The sequence below is a fragment of the Suncus etruscus genome, chromosome 11 (assembly GCF_024139225.1).
Source record: "Suncus etruscus isolate mSunEtr1 chromosome 11, mSunEtr1.pri.cur, whole genome shotgun sequence".
Classification (NCBI taxonomy): Eukaryota; Metazoa; Chordata; class Mammalia; order Eulipotyphla; family Soricidae; genus Suncus; species Suncus etruscus.
This window is the reverse complement of record NC_064858.1, coordinates 93,296,286-93,322,441: the sequence shown is the minus strand read 5'-3', so window position 1 is coordinate 93,322,441 and position 26,156 is coordinate 93,296,286. Positions and strand designations below refer to the sequence as shown.

Below are 26,156 nucleotides of genomic sequence, written 5' to 3'. Positions count from 1 at the left end.
CACACACACACACACGAGCATAGAGCCTCCTTCATAACTGTGGCACCTGTGAAAATGAACATATTTATTAACATGATTAAAATAGTTATTCTATGGAACATAAAATAAGCAAAACCTGGGCCAGAGAGATAGCATAATGGTAGGGTGTTTGCTTTGCACATGGCCGACCTGCGACAGACCTGGGTTCTATTCCCAGTATCCCAGATGATATCCTAAGCCTACCAGGAGTAATTTCTGAGCACAGAGCCAAGAGTATCCCCTGAGCACTGCCAGATGTGACCCAAAAATCAAAAAATAAAATAAAATAAAACAAATAAATAAAATAAGCAAAAACATAACCTTAAAGTTATGCTTCAGTAACCAATGTTCCAGTTTTTTTCTTAGAAATTATCTCAGTATTGGATATTTTGCTATCAAATGGCTTAATTTAATAGTGCAAGAGTTTAAGTTGACTCAAGATTGTGGGAATTATCTTCAACTCAAGATATTTAAATGTCAGAATGATTCCATTTTCTTGAAGACAAATTTTCACTTTTCATAGCGCTAACAATATATAAGTAATGTTGACTTTTTTGATAAGTAAATATATAAATTTAGGAAAAATAAGTCCTAGTAAAGTAAGATATAAAGTTTTGTAACAATGATAAGCTTGAGAAAATATTCTAGTTTTCATTTAAGTAAAATGATTGAACTGGTTGTTGTTTTGTTTAGTTTGGGGCCACACCCACTGGTGCTCAGGAGCCACAGCTAACTGTGCTTGTTTGCTCTGTGCTCAGGCATAATACCTAGCAGTGCTTAAGGGATCATAAGTGGTGCCGGGAGCTGAACAAGGTCAGGTTCATAGCTACATGCTAGTCAAGGGCCTTAATCTTTATATTATCTCTCTAGTTTCTATTGGACTAGTTTTATTTGACAAAGGCTTATCATATCTATATGAACTCTTAAGCCTTTTGAATTTATGAGCTGGAGAGAGGGTACAAGAGGGAAGTCACTTACCTTGCTAGCATGCAACTGACTTTGGATTGATCCTTGGCACTAGAATACATTTCCAATACCAGCAGGAGTCACTTCTGAACACATAAGCAGGAATAACCCCTGAACTCCTCTAGATGTGGCCCATTTTTCCCTCCTTACACCAAAAAGAAGACGTTTGTTTCTGTTTTTGTTTTCATTTAAAGAAGACATTTTTGTATGAATTAGATACCACACATTTATTTATTTATTTATTTATTTATTGGTTTTGAGGCCACACCCACTAGCTCTCAGGGGTTACTTCTGGCTCTGAGCACAGAAATCGCTCCTGGCAGGCTCTGAGGACCATATGGGATGCCAGGGATTGAACCCAAGTCCATCCCGGGTCTTCCGTGTGCAAGGCAAAAGCACTACCACTGTGCTCTCACTCTGGCCCCGATATCACACATTTAAAGAACTTATTAGATTTCCTAATTTGGGTGGATTTACCGAAGCATTTTAATTACAAAAGTGCTTTATTTTTTTTTTTTCTTTCTGGTTTTTGGGCCATACATGGTGACAGTCAGGGGTTATTTCTGGCAATGCTCTCAGAAATTGCTCCTGGCTCAGAGGACTATATGGGATGCCAGGGATCAAACCGAGGTCTATCCTGGGTTAGCCACATGGAAGGCAAACACCCTACTGCTGCGCTATTGCTCCAGCCCCCAAAAGTGCTCTTTTTTATCTCAACAAGTCACTCTAACGTCTTAGAGTCTTTATAATGTTATTTATTTTAATGAAAGCTATAATTTATTAGTACCTCTGAAAACAAGAAAATATATTCTATAAATACTAGAGGTGATGAGAGGTTTCTTCCATGAAGGATAACTGATACAAAAGGAATGTGAAGTTTCAGTAAGCATAGAAACATAAAAGACAACATCTCAACAGTCTAGATACAAAAAAGCTGTTTTCTTTCTCCAGGAGCAGTGATTCAGAATTTAATATTTTTAAATTAAATTTGAGTAGATTCTGATGATTTTGGGGGGCAGGTGTAGAGTGGGAGGAGGGGAGATTGAATTTATGATAGTTTTTCATTAAACCATTCTTCTGACTCAAAGGACTGGTGTGTGTGTGTGTGTGTGTGTGTGTGTGTGTGTGTGTGTGTGTGTGTGTATGTGTGTGTGTGCGCTGCACAACACTTTGCACAAGGCTCCCTGAGCTACTCTGGGTGTTGTTTGTACCCCCCACTGCACACCCCCCAAAAGACTAAGTCAAGACAGCTTTTTAGTATTGCCTGGTGTGACCCAAACCCAAACTTCCATTTTTCTTTTTTCAATTACTCTGAATTGCTTTAGAAAAGTCTGACTAAGGCCAAACAGATAGGTCTCTGGATTGGAGCATGGGCTCTGCACACAGGAGATTTGGCTTTGGTAACTGGCAGGGCAAAAATAATTTGGTGGTGCTTGGAATCAAACTCAGGTTGGCCACTTGCATGGCAAACGCTTTACCCAATGCCCTACCAGCTGTACTACAGCTGTTTTTTTTTTTTAATTAAATAGGACACAATTGCTGACACCACAAAAAGGCAAGTAGTTACATAGAAGATCTAAAAAAATGCTAAGTATTTATAGAGACCTTTCCATTTTTTTAAATCAAGAATGGCAAATGGCAGGGATGGAGCGGTGACATAAGCAGTAGGGCATTTGCCTTGCACACAGCTGACCCAGGAAGGACCTGGGATAGATCCCCAGCATTCCATATTGTCCCCAGAGCCAGGAGCAATTTCTGAGTGCATAGCCAGGAATAACCCCCTGAGTGTCACCGGGTGTGGCCAATAAACAAACAAACAAAAAACAAAAAAGAAAGGCAAATGGAACACTTATGGAGAAAAGACATAGCTACTTAAGTGCAGAAAATAGTCTTCTAAACCTTGATTTTTATATTCACAGTATCTTTGTAGACCTTTTGCTATAAATGAATATTGTTTTCATTATTTTCAATCTGGAAATGGGTAGAAACATTTATATAGATAGAGGACTCTCCCAGTAATACTTCACAGTTTGGGGGTGTTGGGGAAAGGTTCAGGAGTCACAGGTCTATACCAGTTGTGAGCTCTGCTGAGGAAGGGAATGTGGTGCCAGGGACTAAACTCGGGGTCTCTGCCACTTGAGTTGTTGCCCTGGGCTATATTTTGTCAACAAAAATGCTGTTACTATTTGTTTAGCAATCTTGTAGTGTAAATAGTTTCTCAGGTTCAGTCACACAACATGTTTTTAGTAAGAACTAAAACAAATAGAAGAGGAATTAGGAAACATAACTGCAAGAGGGAAAAAAAAAACGTAAGAAGAAACAATGTGGGGCCAGAGAGATAGCATGAGGTAGGGCTTTTGCCTTGCATGCAAAAGGACAGTGGTTTGAATCCTGGCATCCCATATGGTCCCCTGAGCCTGCCAGGGGCGATTTCTGAGCATAGAGCCAGGAGTAGCCCCTGAGCGCTGCCGGGTGTGACCCAAAAAACCAAGGGAAAAAAAAAAGAATAAAGAATGCAAGTGGTAGGGTGTTTGCCTTGCAATCACTGACCTAGGATGAACTGTGGTTCATCTCCAGGATCCCATATGTTTCCCCAAGCCAGGAGCAATTTCTGAGCACATAGCCAAGAGTAATCCCTGAGGGTCACTGGGTGTGGCAAAAAAAGGAAGGAAGGAAGGAAGGAAGGAAGGAAGGAAGGAAGGAAGGAAGGAAGGAAGGAAGGAAGAAGGGAGGGAGGAAGAAGGGAGGGAGGGAGAGAGAAAAGAAGGGAGGGAGGGAGAGAGAAAAGAAGAAGGGAGGGAGGGAAAGAGGAAAGGAGGGAGGGAAGGAGGAAGGGAGAAAGGAAGGAAGGAGGGAGGGAGGAAGGAAGGAAGGAAGAAAGGAAGGTAAAGAAAAGAAAGAAAGAAAGAAAGAAAGAAAGAAAGAAAGAAAGAAAGAAAGAAAGAAAAAAAGAAAGAAAGAAAGAAAGAGAGAGAGAGAGAAAGAAAGAAAGAAAGAAGAGAGAGAGGAAAGAAAGAAAGAAAGAAAGAGAAAGAAAGAAAAAGAAAGAAGAAAGGAAAGAAAGAAAGAAAGAAAGAGAAAGAAAGAAAGAAAGAGAAAGAAAGAAAGAGAAAGAAAGAAAGAAGAAAGGAAAGAAAGAAAGAAAGAAAGACAGAAAGAAAGAAAGAAAGAAAGAAAGAAAGAAAGAAAGAAAGAAAGAAAGAAAGAAAGAAAGAAAGAAAGAAAGCATTTTAAATTTAAGATTTGGGAGGATTTCGCTATCCCAGAATAGAGAAGCAGTTGAATTTATCTCCAAGCAGTTCAATTAATTTTTTTTTCAGATTGATGATTACCCAGAATTTTTGAGTTCACCATATAGAGAAACCAACCAACATATCCGTATCATCTATTCTTCAGCTGTTTTAAAAAAGGAAGGTGAAAAACCAAAAGATGACTGGAAAGTCTTGTTTCCATTTCGTCGTGTCAATGCCAACAAGAAGAAAGGTACTTCTGCCCTTCCCCATTTCTTCCTTTTCTCTTCTTCTCTTCTTTTTTCCCTTTCTTTTTACAAAGCATTTATTTATTTATTTATTTATTCATTCATTCATTCATTCATGGTTTTTGAGCCACACCCGGCGGCTCTCAGGGATTACGCCTGGCTCTGTGCTCAGAAATTGCTCCTAACAGGCCTGAAGGACCATATGGAATGCTGGGAATCAAACCCAGATCAGCTGCGTGCAAGGCAAATGCCCTACTGCTGGGCTATCACTCTGGCCCCTTCCTTCTTTCTTTTCATACTCAGCAGTGCTCAGGAACGTTTCCAGATCTGTGCTCAGGAGTGAGCTGGCAGTGAACCTGAATGGTTCAGGGTACTGAGAATTGAAACCAGTATCAGCTATGTGTCAGACAAGCCTCTTAACTTCTGTTTTTTTTTTTTGTTTTTTTTTTTTTGTTGTTCTTGTTGTTTTTATTTTTGGGTCACACCCGGCAGTGCTCAGGGGTTCCTCCTGGCTCTATGCTCAGAAATCACTCCTGGCAGGCTCAGCAGACCTTATGAGATGCCGGGATTCGAACCACCAACATTCTGCATGCAAGGCAAACGCTTTACCTCTATGCTATCTCTCTGGCCCTGCGTCTTAACTTCTATACTATCTCTCTAGCCCCTCTAATTTATTTCTTCAAGCAATACAGGAAAAAAAATAACCACTTTCCTTTGAGACAATAAAGGAGAATGTTTTTTTTTTTTAATCTCTTTCGAGCTTTATAGAGATTTGACTGACAAATAATAGATTAAAAGTCTACAACGAACGTAATGCTTGGTATAAGTCTACACTGTGAAACGTGAATGTTGTGATCAGCAAATTTCACCCATTAGGCATCCATTTCATCTCTTCATGGTATTTTTTGTAATGTGTTGTGAACATTCGAGATGTCCATTCACTGTGCTAATTTTAGAGAGATGATACAATTGTTATTAACTACAGCCACTGTGCTGGAGATTTTGCTCTCATTATAACTGAACTCCTTGACAAACATCTAACTTCCCCCACCTCAATCCTATAACTGGGAGCTGCTCAAAAGCATAGAACAAGAGAGGGCAGAGTTAAAGCACCTGCTTTGTGTAACTGAGTCCCCAGAAGAGCTAGGTGTGGCTAAATCCCTCACTTGCTCCCTCCCTCCCTCCATAAAAACAAACAAAACAGGGCATGGATTGTGGGTGGCTCAGGCTAAACCCTATTTGGAAACCTGGCTTTCACCTTTTCTGCCTCTGTGGCCCATGTGCAAATCACTGAAGCTTTCTGAGCCTCAGTTTTCCTATCTCCAATTTTGGCTTGCAGGCTTGCTCTAGAACATGAAATATAATGGCTTATTGGTTATAAAGATGGTGATCTATGCAGATTGCATCCTTAGAAGACTAGAAGGGCCAAAACAGCCTCAGAGAGCTTTTGCTCTCTGGTTCCAGCTAGGGTGGCTGGACTACCCTGTCCACTCTCTACTAATCTCTCTCTCCAAGTTTGAATCAGAACTTCTTGGGTTATTGAACTACTACAAGGTGTAGGAATTGTTGAGTGCATGTACACTCTCATCCATGTACCTTTCATACTGACACTCCAAGGCATGGTAATTGTAGGAGCTGTTGTAATTAGCAGACTTATGAAATCCCTGGTCGCTCACCAGTTCTCTCATCACACTAATTACGATATCTAACTGGTGTTGGTTGTCTTAAATGCATATTTATCCTGGTCCACAAGCATAATTATTCTTAGTTTTTTTCCCTCTCCTGTGAGCAAGAAGATAAAAACAAACTAGAAAAGCAAAAGAAGCCAGTTATAAGGGTGTAAGTGTGTATTTGGTATAAAGTTCCTACAAACTGCGAATGATGTTGGAAGCACGAGGGGTTTTGTTTGTTTTTTATTTTTTTATTTTTTTATGTTTGGTTTTTGGTTTTTGGACCACACCCAATGATGCTCAGGGATTACTCCTGGCTCTGCACTCAGAAATCACCCCTGACTTGGGGGACCATATGGGATGCCAAAGGATCAAACCACAGTTCGTCCTGGGTCAGCCACATGCAAGGCAAACGCCCTACCGCTGTGCCTTGGCTCTGGCCCCTTGTTTGTGTTTTTTTTTTTTGGGGGGGGTGGGTTCTCACACCTGTGATGCTCAGGGGTTACTCCTGAGTCTGAGCTCAGAAATAGCCCCTGGCTTAAGAGACTATATGGGACGCCAGGGGATCAAACTGCGATCCATCCTAGGTCAGCCATGTGCAAGGCAAATGCCCTACCACCTGCACCACTACTCTGGCTGCCCTTGTCTGTTTTTAAATTAATCTTGTGTGCTTTTATATGAGCTTTATAGAGTGACAGCTTGGTCCACTTGCTCCTTCCTTTTCATCTCTGAAGGTATGACACTGATATTTCTTCTGGCACTTTTGCACAGGCTCTTTTGTAAACACAAAAGAACAACTTTGAGAGTTACTGGCACATGCCAGAGGATCAGAAGCCTCCCCTTCCCAGCCTGCTCACAGCAGCATTCTTGAATTTTTTTACTGTTCTCTAAGCTGCCAGACACTGCTAATGCAGAGACTTATTCATGTCAGGCCCAAAGACCCACCAAGATAGTATGCAGTATGTGATCCTGAAGCAAGAGTGAGGCCCAGCCCTGTCTCACCAACTCTATAACCAGAGTCAGCTCTAGAGTGTGTTAATAATAGTGATGTCATGCCTGGAGAAGCAGCACACATTTGCTACTGAGCACCTGAATGAAGATGATTATTAGAACTCATTCCAATCCTCTTGGGTGAATGCCTAGGGAATATTTTTGTCAGGTGGCAGATGTGCTCAACGGAATCATCTTAACAAAGGAGCCCAACATTACACATCACTTAAGGTACAAAGGCTCAGTTTCATCATCACACCTTTGTTTCTTTGGCTTTTAGCTTTTGGGGGCCACACGTGGCTATGCTCAGAGCTTACTCCTGGTTCTGCTCTGGTGCTTGGCGGATCCACATGGTGCCAAGGAGGAAAATGGAGTCAGTCTCATGCAAAGGAAGCATTTAAATCTCTACATTATCTCTTTAGTCCACTTTTTGTTTTAATTTTTTATTTATTTCTTTTTTGATTTTTGGGTCACACCTGGCAGCACTCAGAGGTTATTCCTGACTCCACGCTCAGAAATCGCTCCTGGCAGGCCCTGGGGGACCATATGGGATGCTGGGATTCGAACCAATGACCTTCTACATTGCTTCCATGTTATCTCTCTGGCCCCTTTAGTTCACTTTTTTTTTATTTTTTTTTATTTTTGGGACACACCCGACAGTGCTCAGGGGTCACTCCTGGCTGTCTGTTCAGAAATAGCTCCTGGCAGGTACAGGGGACCATATGGGACACCGGGATTCGAACCAACCACCTTTGGTCCTGGATCAGCTGCTTGCAAGGCAAACGCTGCTGTGCTATCTCTCTGGGCCCTTTAGTTCACATTTTAATGTATTTTTTTTGTTTGTTTGTTTTGTTTTTGGGCCACACCCGGTGACGCTCAGGGGTTACTCCTGGCTATGCGCTCAGAAGTCACTCCTGGCTTGGGGGACCATATGGGATGCCGGGGGATCGAACCGTGGTCGGTCCTAGGCTAGCACTCTCAAGGCAGACACTTTACCTCTAGCGCCACCACGCCGGCCCCTTAATGTATTTTTTTATTTGCTTGTTTTGTCACACTGGCATTGTTCAAGGGCTACTCCTGGCTTGGTCCTCAAGGGACCATAAATACTGACAAAATATTAAACCTGGATTTCTTGCATACAAAGCATGTGCTCTAGCCAGTTGAGTTCTTTTTGGTCATACATTATCATGCCTTTAAAAGAATTTCTAATTTGTATAAGCTTTTCTGAAACACCAATAAAAAGATAGCTTTTAAGTGTGCAAATACCTCGTGTGTGTGTGTGTGTGTGTGTGTGTGTGTGTGTGTTGTGTGTGTGTGTGATAACCTGTGGAGCTCAGGGGTTACTCCTGGCTCTGTGCTCAGAAATCGCTGAAAAATGCCTTTTTATGGGTCAAAATCAGTATTTTGATTTGTTTGGAGACTTTGGAATTAAACCTTTGTACATGTGAAGAATGTCCTCTACCATTTGAACTCCATCCCAGTAACTACTTTGTTGTTTCTTTTTTATTTTTGGTTTTTGGGTCACACCCGGCAGCGCTCAGGGGTTACTCCTGGCTCCACACTCAGAAATCGCTCCTGGCAGGCTCGGGGACCATATGGGATGCCGGGACTCGAACCACTGACCTTCTGCATGAAAGGCAAATGCCTTACCTCCATGCTATCTCTCCAAGCCCTCCTTTTTTATTTTTGTCTTTGATAATTTTTAGTTTTTGAATCACATGAATCAAAATTACAAAGTTTATTTTATTATTATTATTATTATTATTACTATTAAATTTCAGGTGCAGAATATTCCAACATCAATCCCTTCACCAGTGGCTACTTTCCTCCATTAATGTCCTTAGTTTCCCTCCTCCCATCGCCCAGCTTGCTTCTTTTCCCCTCCACCATTCTCTTAGTTTTCTCTCTCTCTCTCCTCTCTCTTTCCTCTCTCTCTCTCTCTCTCTCTCTCTCTCTCTCTCTCTCTCTCTCTCTTTCTCTCTCTCTTTTAGGGGGCCCACCTGGTGGCGTAAAGGAGTTACTTTTCTGGCCCTTCCAGGCTCAGATATTGCTCCTGTAGGCTCTGGGGGACCATATGGGATGCCACTATTCCAGTGGCAAGCTTCCTACTGAAGAACAGTTCCCCCGCACTTTGTTTCTATTGTCTTTGGAATTTCGCTATTCACTTATGAAGTTTATTTATATCCTACACATGAAAGAGATCATTCAGTGTCTGCCCACTTCCCTCTGACTAACTTTGCTCAACATGGTGCTCTCCAGATCCATCCACATAGCAACAAGTTGCATGACTTTAACTTTATATTACAGCTGAGTTATTGTTGCGTTTTTTTTTTTTGTTTTGTTTGTTTGTTTTTTGAGCCACACCCATTGACGCTCAGGGGTTACTCCTGTCTATACGCTCAGAAGTCGCTCCTGGCTTGGGGGACCATATGGGACGCCGGGGGATTGAACCCCTGTTCGTCCTATGCTAGTGCAGGCAAGGCACTTACCTCTAGCACCACCACGCTGGCCCTATTGTTGCGTTTTTATTTTGGGAACATACCCATAGTGCTTAGGCTCCATGCTCTGTGTTCTGGCATTGTGTTGTGGAACTTGGGAGGGGGGTACAATATGGTGCCAGGAACTGATCCCACTTTCAAAGCATGTGAACAGACTGTTGAGCTCTCTCTGTGTCTCTGTTTCTCTGTCTCTCTGTCTCTGTCTTTCTCTCTGTGCTATCTACCCATTACTCCTGAGTAAGAACTTTGAATTGTACTTCACAGGGCAGTGGAGTGGAGGGGAGAGGAGCATATTCAGAGGTACTTAGGCTTGTGAAGTACTCTTCACACTTAGTTTAGGGGTCATTAGTGGTAGTGCTTGGGGGACCATATGTATTTCTGGGGTTTGAACTGGGATTGGTCCCATACAAGGTAAGCACTCTAACCATTCTACCATCTTTCTATACCTGGTCACTCAGACTGTACTTTGTATGTATAGATAAAAGCAGGTGGAATTAAAGTCTGCAATATTGGAGGTGGGTGGGAGAGGGGAGACTGGGGATTTAATTTGGGTTCTCATTATATGCAAGGCATGGGCTCTACAACTGAGCTCAATTGCCAGTCCCTGGTATGAAGCCCTAGACTAAATGAACAAAGCTGACTGGTGACAGGGCAGAGTGACTGGTGAATTGTATTTGCAGCTAAAGCATTAGAATAAATTGGATTATTAGGCCTTTCATTTTAAGTACATTCTGTTTCAGCACTATCCAATATAAATTTTGGCAATGATGGAATTGTTCTCCCTCTAGTTTCTCTCTCTTTCTCTCTCTCTCTTACTCCCTCCCACCCTCCCTCTCTCTCTCTTCTCTCTCTCTCTCTCTCTCCCTCCCTCTTCCTCTCTCTCCCCCTCTTTCTCTCTCTCTGTCTCCAATACTACCTCCCTCCTGCCAGCATTGATCCCTGAGATGGAACTAGTACAGCTAATTTCAATTTTATTTTATTTAAATTGCCACATTTAAGTAGATGCTGCATGTAGAATCGTTCTCTGCAGCTCTAAAAACACCTACGACTCCAGTGATATATTTTGAAACATTGGTATGAAATGAAGTAGACTGATTTCAAAACCAGAATAAAGCATAAACATTTAATAAAATATAATTGGAAATATATATGCACATATAGCCTCGTTTTTATTTTCTTTTTATTTTATTATTTTTTGTTTTGTTTTGTTTTTTTTGGGTCACACCTGGCAGCACTCAGAGGTCACTCCTGGCTCTATGCTCAGAAGTCGCTCCTGGCAGGCTCAGGGGACCATATAGGATGCTGGGATTTCGAACTATCATCCTTCTACATGCATGGCAAAGACCCTACCTATGCTATCTCTCTGGCGCCTCTTTTTTTTTTTTTTTTTTTTGGTTTTTGGGTCACACCCGGCAGCGCTCAGGAGTTACTCCTGGCTCCATGCTCAGAAATTGCCCCTGGCAGGCACGAGGGACCATATGAGGTGCCGGGATTCGAACCATTGTCCTTCTGCATGAAAGGCAACAGCCCCTTGTTTTTATTTTCTATTTAAACATAAAGCCTATAAAATTTTTATAAAACCAGTGGTGTAATTGGCTGAAATTGAAACCATATAAGTTTTTTTAAGTTTAATAAACAATTGATTTTTAGTCAAGTAAAATAGTTCTATTTAAATATTTAAATATATGCCTAGAGTTATGAGGGAAGAAAGAGAAAGATATACAGATATACAAATACACATATATGTATTTATATATATATATACAGATATATATATATATATATACATATATATTTATATATAATAAGATCCTCCAGGCTCCAAAATGAAGATCTGGTGAGATGCAGGTCTGGAAGCAAACATCTACACAGGAAATAATCCACACAGTGAAAGTGGTGCAAGAACAGGTTCAGGAAACCCAACACTGATGCCAGAAATCCCACCACACAAGCCTTCTGCTCCTAAGAAGGAAAGCAGCTTAGTGGAGGAAGACCTGAAGATTGAAAACCTTCCTTCTTCAAATTTATGTTTTATTCACAAGAACCAGGCCACACTCTAGGGTGGAGAAGGAATGCCAAGTAGAGAATGATCCAATAATTCCATCACCAGATTATATCCTAGGGTGGAGTATGAATTCTGATTAAGGTAGGATCAGTAACCCAACATTTATGTTTAAGAGAAAACACAGACTTGTCCAGTGTGGAAAACATCTTTAGTAGGCAATTTTTATATAAGTGTAGTGGAGTTCCCTATGGGATTAGAATTTTAATAAATGGAATCTCCTTTTTTTAAAAATATATTTTAAATTTAAGTAACATGATCATAGTTGGGTTACAGTCATAACCAGAACACCCCCCTTCACCAGTGTAATATTACCCCCTCCCCCCCTTCCCATCCCCTGCCTATATTCAAGACAGGCATTCTACTACAGTTATTTGTTTTCAAGTTCAGTAAGTTGTATTTTTTTTTCCTTAAAGGATAAGAGTAAAAAAAATATAGTAAAGGTGTGATAGTGGCTATTGCCGTTGTTTGTATAGGTCCAGAAAAATATGGGGAAAACAGAAAAAAATCCTTGACCTGATTACAAAAAGGCCTCACCCCAGAAGTTTATTAGCATAAGACCGACTCTGGGTTCCAGGCATACCAGTCCATCCAACTCGAGTCTTTCTCAAGGTCCCGGTGAAACTTTTTCACACGTTAGCTATTGTTGGTATCAGATTCTTATATTTAAAGACTCTGGATTCTGTGCATTTCTTTCATCGATGTCAGGCTGATGTGGAACATCCTCTAGTTTCAGCATACCATTAAATGCGGAGAAATCTGCCCTGCATGCAGACAGTTGCTGAGTCGTCTGGGTGTTGGGAGCACTCTTTGGAGTAAGTCAATGCCAAAGCAGTGGTAGGTCTTCCCTGGTAGAGGCTTGGATCCTGGTAATGTTATAGACAATTGTGGCTGTTTCCATAGATGGTATCCATTGTTCAATGTGTGTGGGCGATGCCCATTCTTCTGAGGCCTGAGCCAAATCATTATGCCAATGTTCAGGGTAAAAGGCCTAATTACATTACCAAATTTGTGTTCCCATCTCTATTAGATAAGAACTTGTTTGCATATGTATTATTTTCCCATTTTAATGTGCCTATGCAAAAGAGAAGCAGTGCCACAAGATATTGTTGGTGCATCTGGGGGCCGACGAATAAAGTCCAACATTTCCCGTAATTTGGTTCAAACATGAAATCTATACAGAGAACTCGTCTACCAGTGTTGCTTATAAAACAGATCTCAAAGGGGGAAAATCAAACAATCAAATAACAAATCCAGTGGGCAAAATTGTCACTATATGAGGATGTTCGAAAAGAGTTACAGATGTTAAGGGAATACATCTGAGATATACAAAGGAGATACACGTGTCCCTTTTATGTTTTAGAAATAGTCAAGAGGGAGGGGGGTGTTTCCGAGACACCACTTTGGTCTGTGATTTGGACAAGCAAAGAGAACATGGAGCTATGTCCTGCCCTTGTTGCCTGCTGAAGTTTCCGACTACCCGAGAGGTGTTTGCTTCCTATTTGCTGGAAGTTGAAAGTTCCCCGGTCCCCTCCCAGCCCCTTGCTGGAGCAAGGAAGCCTGGGTCTCTTTTAAATTGCACCTCGAGGAAACCCACTTGCTGGGACCCTGAGCAGGTGTCCAGGAATAACCCTGGGGACAGGAAGGAAGGAAAGAGAAGGCTGTGGGGGGCAGCCGAGGCTGCATCTTCACCTTATCTTAGCCAAAAAGCCTACAGCATGAAACCTTGCCGACTCCACCCAAAAAATTACTGTGAAAGATATGTAATCCACGTTGTCCAAAACAAAACTCATTAGTACAGAAAAATGGTTAAATGTGGGGTAACAAGAGATGAGGGAGTAAAGGAATAAAACAAGCTCCTGGAAGGTGTTCAGATAAAGAAAAGCAGATGAAACACAATGATATCCATATATTTGTGAAACCGCCCCCGCGCGGTTTCACAAATCACAGGTTTAATAAGGAAACTTCCCTGGTAAGTCCTAATGCCAGAACCTATTGTGCTGCTATTCCCACCTCGCTGGCTTGCCCAGCATTGTGGCCAGGCAAAGCCCTGGAGTACCGGAGGAAGGAGGTAGAGGGGTGCTGGGGTAACTATGTCCCACACCCCTTCCTAGGCCTGGTTAAAGAGGCCTTTGGCATGGCGGAGGGCTGCCAAACGCCATGCTGGCAGAACCTCCCGGCTCCCAGGAAGGAAAGAGATCCTTCCCGAGCTAGAAGGCCAGAAGGAGAGAGCCCCCACCCCATACCCCTCCCTTTGGAGCTCGGAAGGAAATGGGGAAAGCCTAGGAAAACCAATAAACTCCTCCAAGGGACCCACCTCGCTGGCTTGCCCAGCCATGTGGCCAGGAAGGAACCTCACTTCTTGTAGTTATAAAAAAGTAGTTTCTGGGCTGGAACAATGACCAAGTAAGTGGTAGGGCATGCGGCTAACCTAGAAGAGACCACGATTCCATCCCCCTCCCCCCCCCTGCATCCCATATGGTCCCCCAAGGCAGAAGCGATTTCTGAGCGCATAGCCAGGAGTAACCCCTGAGTGTCACCATCACTGGGTGTGGCCAAAAAAGGCAAAAAAAAAGAAAGAAAGAAAGAAAGAAAGAAAGAAAGAAAGAAAGAAAGAAAGAAAGAAAGAAAGAAAGAAAGAAAGAAAGAAAGAAAGAAAGAAAGAAAGAAAGAAAGAAAGAAAGAAGAAAGAAAGAAAGAAAGAAAGAAAGAAGAAAGAAGAAAGAAAGAAAGAAAGAAAGAAAGAAAGAAAGAAAGAAAGAAAGAAAGAAAGAAAGAAAGAAAGAAAGAGAAAGAAAGAAAGTAGTTGCCATCATTCTAACATGTCGACCACAGGTATTATGTTTATAATTCCAGAGTAATCAAAGATATTAATTATATGCCTAACACTTAGCATGAACCAAATTTGTGAAATGCCTATCATTAAAGTGTCTGTAATGACTGAACTCAAATACTTTGGTGTAATAAATGTTCTTGATTTGTGAGTGGAAAAAGGGATTCGATCTCTCTTAAAGCCAAAGAGGGAACAGAAGAGCCAAATAGTGGAAAGTTTGATTTCTCTATTTGAATGACCTGAATGACCTTCAAGACTCTCTCAGGTCCCAGTGTACCAAGTCTCAGTTCAGAGAGATTAACTAACTTGGATCAGAAGCCTACTGATGCATTGTCCAGCTGGGAATAGGCAGGAACAAATTTAGATCAAACGAAGACAGAGATTCTTAGGATTTGTAAAGCTCTCCATGAGAAAAATGGAGATCATGACTAAGTGTTTTGGAAAACCTGGGCAAAAAACCCACTAATTTCTAGTGCTTGTGGCTGCCCCAAGGAGGAAGTGAGAACTTGTGGGAAGAGCCTGTGGTCAAAGATATTGTGGTCGGAAAGTCATCCCTTTGCAATTTTACACAAAAAAACATTTCACCATGAGACACACTATTTAAAGTCCTTTTATGATTTTGGAAGAAATGTATGTGAGGGCTACTGAGGCTTGTCATCATTTATTCTGTAGAAAAGACAGTTTTATTTTTTTCCTGTACTATTTTTTTGCATAAGTAACTATTGAAAGATGTTTCCTCGTACACATGTATACATGTACCACTGATCCCTCCAAAAACACTTGTATTGAGTGATCTCGTGCTGATGTGTCATGCTGGACTTAAGGGGGCTGTAATGGCTTCTAACAAGTCAATGAGAACAAGCCAAATTTTATCCTTCAGTATTTCTTTTCTTTCTTACTTTTTTTTGGAGGGGGCACACCTGACTGTGCTCAGAGCTTATTCCTGGCTTTGCACTCAGAAATTACTCCTAGTAGGCTCAGGGGACCATATGAGATACCGGGGTTGAACCTGGGTCTGTCACATGTACGACAAACATCCTACCCACTATGCTATCTCTCTAGCCACCCCTCCAGGCTTTCTATAGACCTCCCTCACCCATCTGTCACAGTTATTGGTCCTTTAAAGTGAGACAGTTCTTTCTGTCAATCATGGAGGTGTAAAGACCAGAGGATCAGGTCCGGAGAGATAGCACAGTGGCGTTTGCCTTGCAAGCAGCCGCTCCAGGACCAAAGGTGGTTGGTTCGAATCCCCGTGTCCCATGTGGTCCCCCGTGCCTGCCAGGAGCTATTTCTGAGCAGACAGCCAGGAGGAACCCCTGAGCACCGCCGGGTGTGGCCCAAAAACAAACAAACAAAAAAGAACAAAAAAACAAAAACAAAAAACAAAACAAAAAAATAGTGCAGGGATTAGGACTATAGCCCAGCGGCAGATCATTTGCTTTAAAGTGGGAAAGCTAGGAGCAGAAGTGGTTAATTAGAGAGGACCTATGAGTAACCCATTCTAGGAGCTGGGCAGAGATGAGTCGGTCATAAACCATAAAGTTGTGGTCAGAACAGATCTGAAGAGCCAGACTGATCTGGTTGTTTAAGCAGAATGGTACAGGGCCACCGAAACTATTAGTAAACGTCACTATAGATCTTAGAATGCATTAATCACTGATCAGACTAAAGCATTGTGTACATTAGCCATCATTATGTAAGTAAGCTAAGAAAATAGCTTCCATTGAATTGGTATATCCTGTATCTAAGCTATATAAGCTTTGTGTCAACTATATTCAAGCCTTGACCCATTCTGGTGTTAGCTAGATCAAATTCACATGCATGAAATAAAACTTGTTTCCCTCTCTTCTCTCAAGAGCCTGTGTCTGATACTTGGTTATATATATTTTTTCTTTTCTTTTCTTTTCTTTTTTTTTTTTTTTTTTTGAGTCACACCCAGCAGAGCTCAGGGGTTACTCCTGGCTCTACGCTCAGAAATAGCTCCTGGCAGCCTCAGGGGACCATATGGGATACTGGGATCAAACCACCGACCTTCTGCATGCAAGGCGAATGCCTTACCTTCATGTTATCTCTCCGGCCCCTTGGTTATATTTTTTATAATAGTCTTTCATGGGTGAGACTCTGAGTTGAATCTCCAGAAGCTTCCTCTCCCCCAAGTGCTAAGGAAAGTTTTTCTTTCTGGGGGGAGGCACACCCAGCAAAGCTCAGAGTTTACTCCTGACTCTACAATCACACCTGGCAGGCTCAGGGAATCATATGAGATGCTAGGGTCAACAATAAGCAAAGAGAGTTGTCTTGCCCACTGTACTACTCTCTGGCTCAGTCCCTTGAGCTCTTTTTTTTTTTTTTAACATCAGAGTCATCATCCTCTTTGTTCCATCATGCTGCCAGCTTAGAATTTATTTTGATGATTAAAATTATGATTGGGCCCGGAGAGATAGCACAGCGGCATTTGCCTTGCAAGCAGCCGATCCAGGACCAAAGGTGGTTGGTTCGAATCCCGGTGTCCCATATGGTCCCCGTGCCTGCCAGGAGCTATTTCTGAGCAGACAGCCAGGAGTAACCCCTGAGCACCGCTGGGTGTGACCCCAAAACTAAAATAAATAAATAAATAAATAAAATAAAATTATGATTGGTGGGGTTTCAGTGATCACACAGCCAATAGGGCATTTGCCTTGAATGCAGTCAACCTGGGTTTGCTCGCAACATCCCATATGGCTTCTCAAGCCTGCCTGGAGTGATTTATGAGCACAGAGCCAAGAGTAATCCCTGAGAGCTGTTTGATGTGCTCCAAGCCTCCACCTCCAAAAAAGATTGATTCTTAGGTCATGTAGGCTGTGCTCAGGTGCTACTCTTGGCTCTGTACTGGGAGATCATTTTGGTCATATTCAGGAGAGCTCTCAAAGCCAATGAGTAACTGTGGGCTTCTCATAGGCAAAGTACATGCTCCTTAGAGTAATTTCTCCAGTCCTAGCTCCTATTTTCTGTTTGTTTTCTTTTGGGCCATTCCTGGCAGTGCTTGGCTCTGTGCATAGGAGTTACTCTCTGAAGTGCTTGGAGGATTGTGTGATGCCAGGAATTAAATTTGGGCTCCTGCAATCAAACTGAAGATGTTGAGCTAATTCTCTGACTCCCAGATTGTAAACTTGGATTTGCAAATGTCTGTGAGCACAAGTCATTAAATTAGTGCATGGGATGTCATCTTTTTCATAAGCCCCATAAGATGTGATTAATAAAAATGATCAGCTTTTGTTTTAAATGATCTATTTTGTTTTAAGTTAAGGAAGAAAATAATGGCCAAAACTTTTGGAGAGGCAAAGAACCTAGAAGTTTGGATGAATCTTCCTCCTTCAGGTAAGATTGTTGTGTGGAGTACGTTTTGTAACATATTGATAAAAACTTATTTTACATTTTAGTTTGAGTTTTTAAAATTATTTTAGATCATACATGTTGCTACTCAGGGGTAACTTTATGTGATGCTCAGTGGGACCATGCGATGCTGTCTATAAAAACAAGACTTTTCATATAGAAAGCAGGTACTGTAATCCTTTTCGCCATCTCTATGGCCCATCAGTTTGATTTGGGGGGTATTTGGGTCACACCCAGCTGTGCTCAGGGACTATTCCTAGTTCTGTACTCAGGGGTAACTCTTAGTGGTACTCAGAAGATCATATGTGGTGCTGAGGATTGGACTGGAGCTGGTAGCATACAAAACAGGTACCTTAGCACCTGAACTATATCTCCCACCTCATAAATTTGATTTTTAAATTATTTTCCTCTATACTGGCTCTAATTTTGGTGGGGGCACACCCAGCGGTGCTCAGGGGTTACTCCTATCTCTGCACTCAGAAATCATTCCTGGTAGGGTCAAGGGGCCATATGAGATGCTGGGGGATTGAACTGGTCAGCTGCAGGCAAGGCATATGCCCTACTGCTGTGCTATTGCTCTGGCCTTGGCTCTGCATTGAGTTCTTTTCACACAAGATGTCATAATAGTGTGGAAGGTGTTTTAATATAATTTTCTTCTAAATTCAAGTCAATGTAGTTAAGTAGGAACATATATCTTGTTTCAATACATCATAGATGCCACAATATAAATAAATTCCCGATGGAAATTAAACTGGACAACACTTACTGAGATTTGTTTCGGTAGTAGGCATGATTTTAGGCCCTGGAGTGGATACAAAGATGAACAAGGCATGGCACCTATCATTGAAAAACTGATTCTAAGCAGGATATGTGGTGTCTGCAGGAATACGGATAATGCAAAGCACGTGTGCTAAGTATCAGCTATGAGTTTAAGGAAATTGTCAAAGAGTTATAAAGTGAGCTGAGGGGATACATCCAGTGCCTGGAGCATATGCTTTTCATGTTGGATCATGTTTTATTCCTGGAACCACATGGTTTGGTTCTCTGATTATCTTTGGGTATGGCCCTGGGATCCCTGCGCACTGCCAGGTATGACCTGGAGATCTTCTCCACACCACCAGGTGTGATTCTGAATGCCACTGAGCATCCCAAGAGTGGCCCAGGTGTTTCCTAACTGTGCAGGGCCTGAGAGAACCACATTCAGTGGCCCTAGTCCTGAATCACTAGCCTATTGACCATGAGATACCCCTGCCAAAACCACAAACACACACACACACACACACACACACACACACACACACACACACAGCAAAGAAACAAAGAGATGTACATAGGAGTAAAGATAATATTCCCTTGAGGGGAGAAGTTCACTTGCAAGATACCAATTTGCCAATATTTTAATAAGGAGATATTATGGTTAGAAAAAAATAGTGGGACATTTGTTAGTAAAGCTAAGCAATTCAGTGGCCTAAAACCTACAAGTCAGATAGAAACTTCGAAATTGGGACGGAGCGATAGCACAGTGGTAGGGCTTTTGCCTTGCATGTGATTGATCCAGGATGGGCCACGGTCGATCTCTGTTGTCCATATGGTCCCCCAAACCAGGAGTGATTTCTGAGTGCATAGACAGGAGTAACCCCTGAGCATTACTGGGTGTGTGCCAAAACCAAAAAAAAAAAAAAAGGCAGGGGGCCCAAGAGGTAGCACAGCAGTAGGGCTTTTGCCTTGCAAATAACTGATTCAAACAAATGGTGGTTCAAATCCCGGCATCCCTTATGGTCCCTGGTGCCTTCTAGGAGTGACTTCTGAGCGCAGAGCCAGGAGTAACCCCTGAGCATTGCCAGGTGTGACCCAAAAACCAAAACCAAACAAACAAAAGAAGAAATTGACCATATTTCTGGAGGCTCCTAAAAAGTCCAGGTAATGACAAGTTCATAAGATATGTGATTCCTGAAAGTTTTGAGCATGGTAAGATCATTTTTATAGTGATATAATCTGACAGGCATGCTTAAAAGGAGTTGAAGAGGGACCAGATAGATACTACCACAGGTAAGATGCTTGCTCTGCATGTGATCCACCCTGGTTGCATCTCTAGAACCACTTAGGGTCACCAAAGTCCAGCCAGGAGTGATCCCTTAGACCAGTGGTCAGCAATCCGTGGATTTCTGTGTGGATACTTGCATGCAGAAGATTCTCAATAACCACTTATTAAAACTAAAAACAGTGTACCATCCTATGTATTTTTGGTTTTAAAAATGTGGCTCTCGGGGCCGGGAAGGTGGCGCTAGAGGTAAGGTGTCTGCCTTACAAGCGCTAGCGTAGGACGGACCACGGTTCGATCCCCCGGCGTCCCATATGGTCTCCCCAAGCCAGGGGCGATTTCTGAGCTCATAGCCAGGAGTAACCCCTGAGCATCAAACGGGTGTGGCCCAAAAACCAAAAAAAAAAAAAAATGTGGCTCTCAAAATAAATGTCAATCATGGTTTTGGCGAGGTTTGGCTCAGTTGAAAAAAAGGCTGCTGACCACTGCCTTAGACCAAAACCAGGAGTAAGCCCTGAGCACTGCAGGGTTTGCCCCCTCAACACAAAAACAAACAAGTAAACAAAAATGCATTGAAGAGACGAGAGCTCATGAGTGTATGGTAAGGAATTCAGAAAGAAATGCATAGGTAGTAGTGGGGTTAAAGAATGGTGGGTGAGGGCCGGAGAGAAAGCACAGAGGTAGGGCATTTGCCTCGAATGCAGCCAACTTGAAATGGACCCAGGTTTAATTCCTGACATCCCAAATGGTCCCCTGAGCCTACCAGGCGTGATTTCTGAATGCAGAGCCAGGAATAACCCCTGAGCACCACAGGTGGGTGTGGTCAAAAACAAACAAACAAATAAACAAACAAAAATTTCATGACATACTGTTATCAAATTGACCATAATGTCATTTTGGGGGTCAAGAGATAGTACAGCAGTAGGGTGTTTGTCTTGCACATAGCTGACCCAGATGGACCAGGTCTGATCCCTGGCATCCCTTATGGTCCCTGGAGCCTGCCAGGAGCCATTTCTGAGCGCAGAGCCAGGAGTAACCCCTGAACACTTCTGGATATGGCAAAATAAATAAATAAATAAATAAATAAATAAATAAATAAATAAAATAAGAAGAGGGGGTGGGATGGAATGGAGGGAGGTTTGGGATATTGGTGGTGGGAATGTTGCACTGGTGAAGGGGAGTGTTCTTTACATGACTGAAACCTAATCACAATCATATCTGTAATCAAGATGTTTAAATATGGGCCTGGAGATATAGCACACAGCAGTATTTGCCTTGCAAGCAGCCGATCCAGGACCTAAGGTGGTTGGTTCGAATCCCGGTGTCCCATATGGTCCCCCGTGCCTGTCAGGAGCTATTTCTGAGCAGACAGCCAGGAGTAACCCCTGAGCACCACCGGGTGTGGCCCAAAAACCAAATAAATAAATATATTATAAAAAATAAGAAGAATGGTGGGGGAAGGAGCTTAGAGGACTAGGGCACTTGCTTTGAATGCAGGTCATCCTCAACACTGCTTGGAAGCTGGTCTTACAGAACTGGCAATTGATTGCTGTCTGCTAATGCTTCTCTGATCCATCAGTGCTGGGAGCCACTGCAGAGCTGCCAGTGCTGCATGCACAATGCTGAGGGCTGTGCATGCCCACTGTGTCAGCCCTTTGAACTTCCTCCCAAGCCCAAGACTGGTGATTAATCTGACATGAGAGAGACAGAGAGGAAAACTTGTGGTTTTGAGTTGACTAACTGCAAAGAGCTCTATTTTAGAAATATGTCCGGAGATATTCAACAGTGAGCAGGCCCAAGGCAGGTATGGATAGTTTTACCTTGAGGTCCTGGTGGTCCTCACCTGGTGTGGAAGTTCTTCAGGTTGTTAAAATGTCTTTCCTTTTTTGAAGTTGTGGAAACATGAGTAGCAATGCTCAGAAACCTGTAGGTACTTCGAGTGGTGCTGGAGATGGAACCCAGGCTTTCCACACTTAAAATAATCGCTGTTACTTGAACTACCTCCCTGACCCCCAGTCTAATTTTGAGGAAACTTACTTAAAAAAGTAGACCAAAAAAAAAAAAGTAGAGAAAATAATTCGAGCTCTCCTGCTGTTTGCAGTTACATTGACTAGAGGTTCCAGTTTGCTCCAATAAGCCAGTAGCAGGGCAACTCATAACTCTTTCCAAATGTGTTTTAACTGCTTCAAGATAAGGCTGAAGCACTTGCTGGCAGGGCTATGGAAAAAGGCAGCCCAAAGCTGCCAACCTGAAATAAGGAGCTGACCTGAAATCACGACACAAATTCGTGGTTTTTCTCTAAGCCTGCTGTGCTATTATACACTCAGGGCACAGAGAGAGTTTAAGCTCTTGGATTCTGCTTCAGAACACTGAACATTCCCATTAGAAATGGAACTCAGGGCCGGGAAGGTGGCACTAGAGGTAAGGTGTCTGCCTTGCAAGCGCTAGCTTAGGATGGACCGTGGTTCAATCCTCCGGCGTCCCATATGGTCCCCCCAAGCCAGGGGCAATTTCTGAGCGCTTAGTCAGGAGTAACCCCTGAGCGTCAAATGGGTGTGGCCGAAAAACCAAAGGGAAAAAAAAAGGAATGGAACTCAACAATCTGCAGCAAATTCTGTGAGTTAATACACGGATATCCAAGGAATTCCTGGGCTAAGTAACCTATGTGATAGAAATTCTGAGTTTTACACCCAAATACTTATTTTTTGTCCCCTTGATGGAGGAACTGGACTATATCAACAGTTTTTATTCTTGGCAGTGGACTATATACAGTGCTAGGGATTGAACCTGGGTTGGCCGCGTGCAAGGCAAGTGTCTTACTCATTGTATTATTTTTTTTTGGGGGGGGTCACACCCGGAGATGCTCACAGGTTACTCCTGGTTCTGTGCTCAGAAATCACTCCTGGCAGGCTCGGGAGACCATATTGCATGCTGGGAATCAAACCCTTAAATCCACCAATTTTGCTAGGCTTTCACTTTTACAGTACCCCAAGACAATCCACTCTCAGCTTTCACCTGGGCAAGCAACATGTCTCTAACTAGGATTTTTCACCCTCATTCCTGCTACCTGCTATAGTGCTGAGTGCTTGTGGCCTCTTTAGATTCATATTTTTACTTTCTAACCCCCAAAATTGATGGTAGCACATGGGCTCCTGTGTACCACTCAGAGTAGTCTATGAGCACCATTGAGTAGAGTCTTAGAACCCAAAGTTTACTAGCCATAGTTTTCTAGCACTGTAATATTTGTAATTAAACATTTTGGTCAAAAGTATAAACAAAACACAGGCTAAAGTAGAATAAACTAACTAAAAAAAACTGAAGAATATTATAAATATAGCTTTGAAATGCCTTCAAAGTATATAGCTTTAGGCCTAATTATGAGATGTCCCAGGCCATAAGAAGTATAAGGTTGGGCCCGGAGAGATAGCACAGTGGTGTTTGCCTTGCAAGCAGCCGATCCAGGACCAAAAGTTATTGGTTCGAATCCCGGTGTCCCATATGGTCCCCCATGCCTGCCAGGAGCTATTTCTGAGCAGACAGCCAGGAGTAACCCCTAAGCATCGCCGGTGTGACCCCCCCCCCAAAAAAAAAAAAAAGAAGTATAAGGTTATGTCAGACTTAACAGTAATATGATTAGGGTAATAGTAAACAGCAGGCCATTTCATACCTAACGGTTAGAAAGCTGATTGCCGAAACATCTTTTTTAGTTTTTGGGTCACACCCGGCAGTGCTCAGGGGCTACTCATGGCTTTATGTTCAGACATGGCTCCTGGTAGGCTCAGGGGACCATATGGGATGCCGGGATTCGAATCACCAACCTTCTGCATGCAAGGCAAATGCCTTACCTCCAAGCTATCTCTCCAGCCCGAGACATCTGTTTTAAAAGAACACTTTCCTGTAAAATACCTATGAGTACATGTAACTCGAACACCCATAATGAAGAGCTCATTAAAGAGAAAGAAATGTGGGGCCGGGCGGTGGCGCTGGAGGTAAGGTGCCTGCCTTGCCTGCGCTGGCCTAGGACGGACCGCGGTTCGATCCCCCGGCATCCCATATGGTCCCCCAAGCCAGGAGCGACTTCTGAGTGCATAGCCAGGAGTAACCCCTGAGCGTCACCGGGTGTGGCCCAAAAAACCAAAAAAAAAAAAAAAAAAAAAAAAAAAGAGAAAGAAATGTAAGTCCTACACCTCATTGTCAGCGATGTTCATTATGGCTGTTAGAGTTGCATGTACTCATAGGTTATTTTACAGGAAAGTGTTCTTTTAGAAAAAGCTTATTATGATCTTAAGTATTCCTTAAGCAATGCATAGGGTGTGTATATAAGGGGTTGGAGGGACTTGCAGAAGACTACATATTACTTCTGAGTGCAAGAGAAAAAATAAGATGGAGCTTACCAGAACTTTTACAATGCTAACACAGAGTAAGATTGCTATAAATTTAAGTGAGTTGTCTTGAATAATTCATGAAGAAAAAGAACAGTGGCAACGTATATCCCTTATTCAGGTGGATTTTGATCTGATTTCCCATCCCTCTGTAGCTTTTACTGATAATTGGCTAATGAAAATGTAAAAGCAAATTTTTGTTTTGTTTTGTTTTTGAGTCACAGCCCACAGTGCTCAAGGATTACTCCCAGTGGTGCTCAGAAATCAAACTCAGGCTTACTGGGAGCAAATAATATGTTTTGTCCACTGAAATCCCTATTGGTATCTCAGAGCAAACTTTTTTTTTTTTTTTTTTTTTTTACTAGAGTGCATGATGAACAGATGATGAGAGTTGGGAGAGAATGATCTGTTTAATAAGTATAATTGAGCCAACTAGCTTGGCATCCTAATGAGAGGAGAATGTTCGGCACGTAATTGCAGATCATTAGCAAAATAGAAGAGGAGAAAGTAATGACCAAGAAGAGAAGCATTATCTTTATCTTTAAGAAGATGCACTGCTTAGCAGAAAGTAGAAAAAGAAAGTTATGGGATTGGAACAATAGTATAGGTGTTAAGATGTTTACCTTGCATATGACAGACCCTGGCTTGATCCCTGGCACTGCATGGTCTCCCAACATACCAGGGGTGACCCTGAGTACAGAGCTAGGAATAGCTTCAGAACACCATAGGCTGTGGCTCTGCCCCCACTGACTACCCTGTCTTCAAAGTAAAACAAAGCTGTATTATTGTTCTCTGTATAGTAAATAAACCTGTAGGCTCCATAGCCCTGAATTGACCAAGTCCTGACTTCGCATTGTGCCTCTGTTTTTGTTTTTGGGTTACACTCGTTGGCAGTCAGGTGTTACTTCTGGCTCTGTGTTCAGAAATCACTCTTGGCAGGCTCAGGGGATCATATGGGATGCCAGGAATAGATCCATCCTGAGTGAGCCGGGTGCAAAGCAAACGCCCTACCGCTGTGCTATCTCTTCAGCCCCAGGCATTGTGCATCCAGGATTCCCTTCTCAGGGGCAGGATAGATTCATAACTGTACCCATTCTATAGATGTGGTATTTGTTAAGTACTTCATTTGCATTTAGTGGCATTTAGTGAGGCTTATTATTGTGGGGTCATAAGCTGTGCATACAGGAGTCCAGAAGTACCCAGCCATGCCTAGAGCAAACACTGGAACATAGAAATGAGAGTAGCCCCTGAGCAGTGCTGAATGTGATTTCCAAAAACCAAAGATAAAGGAGCTGGAGAGATGGCATGGAGGTAGGGTGTTTGCCTTGCATGCAAAAGGATGGTGGTTCGAATCCCGGCATCCCATATGGTCCCCCGAACCTGCCAGGAGCGATTTCTGAGTGTAGAGCCAGAAATAACTCCCGAGCACAGCCGGGTGTGACCCAAAGACCAAAAAAGCAAAGCAGGGGCCGGCGAGGTGGCGCTAGAGGTAAGGTGTCTGCCTTGCAAGCGCTAGCCAAGGAACGGACCACGGTTCGATCCCCCGGCGTCCCATATGGTCCCCCCAAGCCAGGGGCAATTTCTGAGCGCATAGCCAGGAGTAACCCCTGAGCATCACCGGGTGTGGCCCAAAAACCAAAAAAAAAAAAAAAAAAAAAAAAAAAAAAAAAAAAAAAAAAAAAAAAAAAAGCAAAGCAAAACAAAACAAAAGAAAACAAAACAAAAAACAAAGATAAAAAGAAAACAACCACTTGAGCACATGCCCATCGCCTTTCTACCAAATTTAAACAGGACCCAGAGTCAACACAGCAGTTTTTCCTCTCAAAATATGCTTCACCTGAGTTATGTA

At 42.6% G+C, this 26,156-nt stretch overlaps 1 protein-coding gene across 1 annotated transcript in view; it reads left to right on the top strand.

Moving 5' to 3' along the window:
- C11H12orf56 (chromosome 11 C12orf56 homolog) overlaps positions 1 to 26,156 on the top strand; it is a 97,027-nt gene that overhangs the window by 25,167 nt on the left and 45,704 nt on the right. Inside the window, exons 2-3 of the mRNA XM_049783017.1 lie at positions 4,305 to 4,467; positions 17,794 to 17,869. Coding sequence (XP_049638974.1) covers positions 4,305 to 4,467; positions 17,794 to 17,869 — 239 coding nt within the window. The remainder of the gene's footprint in view (positions 1 to 4,304; positions 4,468 to 17,793; positions 17,870 to 26,156) is intronic.